Raw genomic sequence first — 7,929 nt, 5'->3', positions numbered from 1 at the left:
TGATAAGTAAATAAAATCTTTAGGAGCTGGGAACAAGAAAAAAAAATGAGATGAAGCAGGATTTGTGACTTAAAGCAGTATTTTGAATAAGACTATATTTTTAGTTTCTTTTTTCCAGATTTTTCTTAGAAGTCAGTTCAGAAAAATACATAGTGAGTGGGGTCAGGTGGTGGCTTACCTAGTAGAGTGAACAATTCTATGTGCAAGGGCCTAGGTTCAAATCTCTGCTCCCCATCCACAAGAGGGAGCTTTCTGAGTTGTGAAGCAGTGCTGTGGGTATCTCCTTCTATCTGTCTCTCTCCATCAAAAGGGAAAAAAATGCTTACCAGGAATAGTGGGTTTACCAAGCCCTAGTGATAACTCTGGTGGCAAACAGAAAGGAAGAGAGAAAGAAAGGGAGATAGATGGTGTAGGTGGGGAGCGATTACAATGGTTATACACAATGGTAAGGACTTTCATGCCTGAGACTCAGGTCCTTGAGTCAATTCCCCAAAACACCAAAAGCCACACACACACACACACACCACCAAAAGCCACACACACACACACACACACACACCACCAAAAGCCACACACACACACACACACACACACACACACACACACACACACACACCCACACACTCGTTCACTTGTATGCAAAATTTTATGTATGTATAATTTTTAAGGGGGGGGGGTCAAGCTTCTTCATGACCCACAATTTAAAAATACTTTAGAATAAATATATTACAAATAAGAGTATGAATGAGAAATTGCCAATTATGACTGTTACAGACAAGGTTAAGGCCAATGTGGTACATAACTTTCAAGGCAAAATAGGACAAAGCTTTTTTTTTGTTTGTTTTTTCCCCCAGAATGTTTTTAATTTGTACACAATTGCCACTAAATATAAGAACAGTGACCATAGTAATCAGGGGTAATATAACTGAAACTCTTAGGAAACATAGTAATCAATGATAATACAGCAGAAACTCTTAGGAAGCTTGACTACCCGACGTTTTCTGACAGTGGAAACTCTTAGGAAAGCAGCTTCTAAATGATAGAGCACTAAATAATCCAGAATTATTTCAACAGTGACTTTCAGCCTTTAAGTCAATCAGGGGACCTTGGTTGTTGTCTTTTAAAAAAATCTTTATTTATTTATTAGAGATAGAGAAATTGAGAAGGGAACAAGAGATAAAGGGGAAGAGACAGACACCTGCATCTCTCTCTTCACACCTCGTGAAGCTTTCCCCTGCAGGTGGGGAACAGGGGCTTGAACCTGAGTCCTTGTACACTGTAATGTGTGTGTTTAACCAGGTGTGCCACTGCCTGTTCCCAGACCTTGACTATTTCTAGGACTTATTGTTATACTGAATAATAGGCTCTAAGTTAGGTTTGTCTACAAAGGCCCCAATTTAATAGTTCTTTTCAACTTAATGTGGAAAGGATTAGAACTAAATTTTAAAAATCACTTGTACTTGTGTACTATTTTCCTTTACTCACAGTAGTCTGGGAATGTAACTTGACTATAACTTTTCTGTGACTTGCTAGTGTAACTCAGTGAGAACTTCTGGTACAATGCATATTTTCGACAGGATGTACGTAGGTTCACTTTTCTCTCATAAATCACATCCTAAATTTACCGGACACTCAGTAATAATGTAATAATAGGAGGCGTTTTTTTGTTTGTTTTTTATATGAGGCTTTTCATGTTACCTACTTGAGAAGAACAGTTTTACAGTTATTTGAAATAATTTTTATCTGCCTATAAATGTCAATCTTCTAAACTGGTAAACACTATGTTTTAAGCAGAAAAATTCCATCAAGAAGGTAGCTTAACGCAGACACATCTGATATAGCTGGCTTTCAAAACAATTGAAATGAAGAAATGACTGTAGTTTATATATATTTGAAACATAACAATGAAGTAACTAGGCTTCTTAGTAAGGTGGTTTATTTCAAACTTTTTTTTTTTTTTTTTTTTTAACAAAACCAATATAATTTTGAGTTTCACCTGATCAACTGGAAATACTCAAATAACAATCTAGGTGGATGGAATTTATTCTGCATTTTAAAGTCAGTAAATCAGAATTTCAGTATATATTAAAGTCCACGAACATTTCTATTTCTGCTGATGATTTTCATTGGTTCAGCTTCAGACTGCCTCTCCATGAAGATTCAGGGTCACAAAAGGCAAAAGGCTAAACATACTCACTTTGCTATTCCTGCTGGGACCACTTGCTCCAAAGGATTCAAGGTATTGCAATGTGCAGAAATAAAGAACAAGGAAGTCTTTTTTGCAGCTTGTAAATTTGTCACTATCCTTTGCTTTGTACACAAGAGATGATATAATTGTGAGGCCCACAACTCTGTCACTTCTAGCATCCACTGGGGCTGAAAATCCAAAGTTCCAACAACCTGTCTTAAACAAACTCAGTCACTCCAAAGAGTAAAAGCAATGGTTGTCTGATATTAAAGACTTTTGAGCCTGGGGAGATGAACTCAGAAGGTTGGTCTTTCTGGGTCCTGACAGCAGCTCTTTTAGTAAACAGTGCACCAATTGCTGCCATCACTTGGCATCAGACCTCCAGTAATAAGCAAAATTAGGTCAACAAACCACCAAATCCCAAGTCCTCCAAGTGTTAACAGTTTTCCTACTGCTGTGCCAGTATGTCCCAGACAGAAACGATCCACTCCAAAACATCCCAAGAAGAAAGAGTAGAGCAGAGTGGTTATGAAGTAGTGTCCAGTATACCTAGACAAAAAGAATTAAAAGAAAGATGCTTACCACATGACGACAAAAACTTATAATGAGGGAGTCAGGCAGTAGCGCAGTGGGTTAAATGCATGTGGCACAAAGCACAAGAACCGGCGTAAGGTTTCTGGTTCGAGCCCCTGGCTCTCCACCTGGAGGGAAGTCGCTTCACAGGTGGTGAAGCAGGTCTGCAGGTGTCTATCTTTCTCTCCTCCTCTCTGTCTTCCTCTCCTCTCTCTATTTCTCTCTGTCCTATCTAACAACACCACCAATAACAACAACAATAATAACTACAACAATAAGACAACAAGGGCAACAAAAGGGAATAAATAAATAAATATTAAAAAAAAAAAAACCACAATGATTAATTAACATAAGTGAAAAGATGAAAGATGGCATAGCAGTCCCTGTGTGGACTCTTCTAGCCCCAACTCTGCAAAAGAAAATTCTTCTGTTGGTCTGTTATCTTAAAACAAGGAGGACATGCTAAAAGATGGAGGACTAAAAGAATAAGCATTCCATTTATTCCCATTTAGGAATGGAAAAGATTTTCCAAACAGTTATAAAGTTGGATTGGAGAAGAAATTATCAAGCACATTATAAAAGAGGCACCCTGGCAGTAGTGAAGTATTTCTACCTCCCCCCCCTCCTGTCCTATTCCTTTTCTATAGTTGTGGATTTTTTTTTTTTTTTAAAGTCTTTTATTTATTTTATTTTTGAGAGAGATGCAGAGAGAGAAAGACACAGAGAGAAACACCAGAGCACTGCTCAGCTCTGGCTTATGGTGGTGTGGGGGATTGAACCTGGGACTGTGGAGCCTCAGGCATGAGAGTCTCTTTGCATAACCATTATGCTATCTACCCCCACCCAGTTGTGGATCTTAATGTAGTTAATGTAGTTCTCTGTGGCAACTAAAAATGGGAGGTCTATCTAATGTACTATGGTAACATTCAATTTCAGTTGCCCTAATATCATAAGTAAACAGATTTAAAAAAAAGTCCCCTTAAGCAAATGGTTAAGTAAATTTTATGCCTCCAAACAGAACTTATAGAAATGGCTATCATTATTTAACTTTAAGTTAATTTGTGAGACAGTCCTCCAATTTCATAACAGAATCTTCTATCTGAAATACCAAGACTACTATCATAGGATTTATACCTATTTAGGAATCTAGAACTGGGTGTCAGTTTCAATTCCTTCATTTTGTAGCTGAAAGAACAGAACAGATTTTGGGGTACCCACTGGTACTTTGCTAGTTGATGAAAGTGGCCTTTGGAATTTATAGTTTCTGGTCTCAAGTTCAGTATCCTCTCTATTATAAGCATATGGCTCCTGTCTACAGAGTATGCACAGAAGTAATTGTGTAATCTTGCCCCTTTTATTTTATTTATTTATTCCCTTTTGTTGCCCTTGTTGTTTTATTGTTGTAGTTATTATTGTTGTTGTCGTTGTTGGATAGGACAGAGAGAAATGGAGAGAGGAGGGGAAGACAGAGAGGGGGAGAGAAAGACAGACACCTGCAGACCTGCTTCACCGCCTGTGAAGCGACTCCCCTGCAGGTGGGGAGCCGGGGTTCGAACCGGGATCCTTATGCCAGTCCTTGTGCTTTGCGCCACCTGCGCTTAACCCGCTGCGCTACAGCCCGACTCCCAATCTTGCCCCTTTTATACTTCAAGTAAAATGAAAAAAAAAAATCGCAATAAGAGATAACCTCTATCTAAGGACTAACTACTCCATTCAATGTACTTACTTTATACAAGGTTTATTTTCTCGTAAGAAGGTCCTAGGACTGGCACACTCAATTCCGTCTAAGGCTGAGCACTGAACCAAAGTGTGTTCCACATCTCTGTAGGCCTGGCCACCGAACTGTGAAGTAACAACCAAATAAGCAAGCAAGCAAACAAACAGACAAACAAACAAAATCAAATTTGCCAAAGCACGTAAAACAAAAGCTATCTTTCTATTAATAAAATCTGACTCAGGAAGATAACTTCTAATAAGTTGGGGGTAAAGCTGTGCTCAAGAGCAAGGAATTTATTGGCATACTTCAAGTGATTTTTAAGTTAGTTGGTCTTAAGTGTACATTGTTTTAATAAACTTATTTTTCTTCTTTATGACTGACTTCTTTAAAATACTATAAAAATTAAATTTGTAGTTTCATTAAATGTCAATTAAAATAGATGGACACTGTACTTTATCCTATAATGACAGAAAACAGAGTATATTCTGAACATTTGAGAATAGGTATTTCCAAAATAAATGTGTATTAGAGTTTTGTCTTATATAAATTATAAACAAAATAATTAGGCAAGAACTCTGAACATCCCTGACTGGACCTTATTTAGGTCATGAATGTGTGATTTGTCAGGTATACACAGAACATCTGTAAAACAAATTTAAACTCCAGTAAAAAAAAAAAAAATTCAGAACAGGACCTCTTTATGTAACTTCATTCTAGCAGGACATCTATACTTTTTCTACCGGGACTTTAAGTATTCACTACTCTTTCCTCCTTCTTCTTCTTCTTTTAATATACTTATTTCACAAGAGAGAGAAACAGAGCATTCTGGCATACATGGTGCCAGGGATTGAACTCAGAACCTCATGCTTGTAAACCTAGTGCTTTATCTGTTGTACCCACTCCCTGGGATGCTTCAATACTATTTTCATTGGAACATTCCTTAAAAGGAAGAAGCTAGTAAATAAAAATGCTTACTCTTCATGTTCTCACTGGGCTTAGCTGTCTATCGCAAGGTCTCTAAGACTTCTGAGTGATAGGATCAACCTGCTTTTTCTAAGTGATCACTATGCAATGATTACTAAAAAAAAAAAAAAAAAAAAATTCTTAAAAGAACAAAATCTCACTGTACTGAAAATATTTCCCTATACATGGGTATAGCAAGAGTTGATTACAAAACAAAACAAAAACTCACCTTAAGACAACCGTGACCAAGTTCCTGATATGCAGTTGCATTTCCAACATGATCCACTGGGTCTTCACATAGGATAAATTCATCAGGTCTGTAAATTGCCAGTAAATTTGATTGTTATCATCTGGACTTTGCCACTGACATGTACATAATCAAATGGTTTCTGGGGCTTAATTCTGACTCTTTCTAATGACAAGACACGGGGCCAATGAATGAAGGCAGCAGGCCGAGTTGATAAGTTATCCAAATAATTCTTTCATTAGGGAAGGTTTTTTTTTTTTTTCCTGATCTCAATGCTACACAGATATTATTTCTGCCATGGCTTCATTTCTTTCCAAGGCAAACAGACCACAAGGCTAAGGGGGCAAAATCTAACTAAGAATGAGTCCAAATTTTCTGTTTTTCTCAAATGCTTTTTCTTTTTCTTAATTTTTTAAAATTAATAAAATGGAAATGTTGACAAGACCATAGGATAAGAGTACAATTCCCACCACCAGAACTCCGTATCCCATCCCCTCTCTTGAAGACTTTCCCATTCTTTTTATTTGACTAAAAAGAGATACTAAAAAAACTGCTTTGTGGTGGGCCAGGGGGTGGTGCACCTGGTTGAGCACACTCATTACTATATACAAAGACCCAGGTGGTCCCCACCAGGAAGGGCTGGCAAGTTTCACAAGTGGTGAAGCAATGCTGCAGGTTTCTCTCTATCTCCTTCCCTCTCAGTTTCTTTCGGTACAATCTACTTAAAAAAAAAAAAAAAAGGGAAATAGCTTTGTTGTACAACAGTAATGATATTGTCTTTTTTAAAGGAAACGCCTTGCAGATAGGGCTCACAAGTCACTAAATCTGTGTTTCACTCAGGACCAACACCTAGGGTGGATTCTTCTGCTAGAGGTATTTATTTATGGCTACATGATGTCACTCTTCTCTGTTCTTTCGAGATCCAAAATGATATTTCACCGATACATAGTATTTCCCCCCCCTCCCTGCACGATTGAGAAGCGTGAGGACCTTGTTTTATTTACTTCCTGCGTTTTGATGATCAGGTGCTCAAATGGAGAGGGTCTCAAAAAAAAGAGCCTACTTCCCTTTCCCTCTCACTAAACTGTCGCACCACATCCCTAAGCCAGTCTCCAGTCCCACCCGCCTGGAAGACTGGGTAGCTTACAGGTAAGAGCAAAAGATGACTGGAGACTGGGGGTCGCCATATTCCCAGCTCGGGGCGCCCGCAGAGCTCTCCGGATGGGCGGCGCCAGCGGAGCTGAGATCCGGCTCTGTCGTCGCGTTGTGCGAATGGCTCCTAGAGACACAGTGCAGCAGAAGTAGATTCCCCAGCAGCAAAGCCGCCTGACCGCACAGCAGTAAGTAACTCACGGGGAAGCCGCCCAGCACCATCTTCTCTGAGCCGGGGGACAGGACCCAGCTTCCAGCTCGATCCCCATGCGCACGGCCGACTCAACCCAGCCTGGGCAGGCCTCTCAAGCGGCCAATGGGCGCGCATCTCTACGCCCCGCCCCATACCCTCCAACCAATCAGAAAAGGCTGATCAGGGGGCGGGGTCGCACTTCTCTTGCCTCCCTCTCAGTTCCCCTTCTGGAGTCACGCTTCCTTCCTTTGGTTCCGCCTTCCTTAAAAAGTAGGCGTGTCTGTGAGCTAAGGGGGTGGAACCAATGATGGGTGGGCGGGGCTTATCTGCACTTAAGACTTTGTTCGGGAGGTCCGCTGGGAGAGCGTGGTATAGGGGGCGAGCCCATCCCGGAATATGAAATCAGGGCCGAGCACGTGCTCGTGCCCGGGTGCGCGCAGCCGGCCAGCTCTGGGGTCTCGGAGGGGCTGGGAGATGATGGAGCTGGCCCACGAGGAGGAGACCTAGACCTGACCTGCAGATGAGATGGAGCTCGGATTCCTTTTTTTTTTAGTCGCTGGGGTGGGGCACTACGAATCCACTGCTCTTGACGGCCATTTTTCAATTTATTCATTTATTGTTGCTGATTTAATAATGATCGACAAGATTATGGGATAAGAGGGATACAATTCATACAGATGGCGCCACCGGAGTGCAATATTCCTTCTCCTCCACTGGAAGATTTTTTTATTCTTTATGCCTCCGGCAGTATGAACCAAAGATCTCTAAGGGTCACAGAAGGTGGGAGGTCTAGCTTCTGTAATTGATTTTCCGCTGGACATGGGCGTTGACAAGTCGATCCATACCCCCAGCTTTTCTCTGTCTTTCCCTAGTGGGGTAGGGCTCTGGGGAGGTGG

The 7,929-nt window shown here is 40.5% G+C and overlaps 1 protein-coding gene across 1 annotated transcript; it reads right to left on the bottom strand.

Annotated features, from left to right (window-relative positions):
- Positions 1–710: 710 nt before the first annotated feature.
- Positions 711–7,147, bottom strand: TM2D2 (TM2 domain containing 2). Its single transcript, XM_007516725.3, has 4 exons — positions 6,836–7,147; positions 5,671–5,758; positions 4,488–4,603; positions 711–2,737 (listed from the first exon to the last, which is right to left on the bottom strand). Exons 1-4 carry the CDS (start codon positions 7,060–7,062, stop codon positions 2,524–2,526), a joined length of 645 nt encoding a protein of 214 aa, XP_007516787.1. The 5' UTR covers positions 7,063–7,147; the 3' UTR covers positions 711–2,523.
- Positions 7,148–7,929: the final 782 nt, after the last annotated feature.

The sequence above is a fragment of the Erinaceus europaeus genome, chromosome 2, assembly GCF_950295315.1.
Source record: "Erinaceus europaeus chromosome 2, mEriEur2.1, whole genome shotgun sequence".
NCBI lineage: Eukaryota > Metazoa > Chordata > Mammalia > Eulipotyphla > Erinaceidae > Erinaceus > Erinaceus europaeus.
The sequence above is the reverse complement of the archived record's forward strand: the minus strand, read 5'-3'. Positions and strand labels throughout refer to the sequence as shown.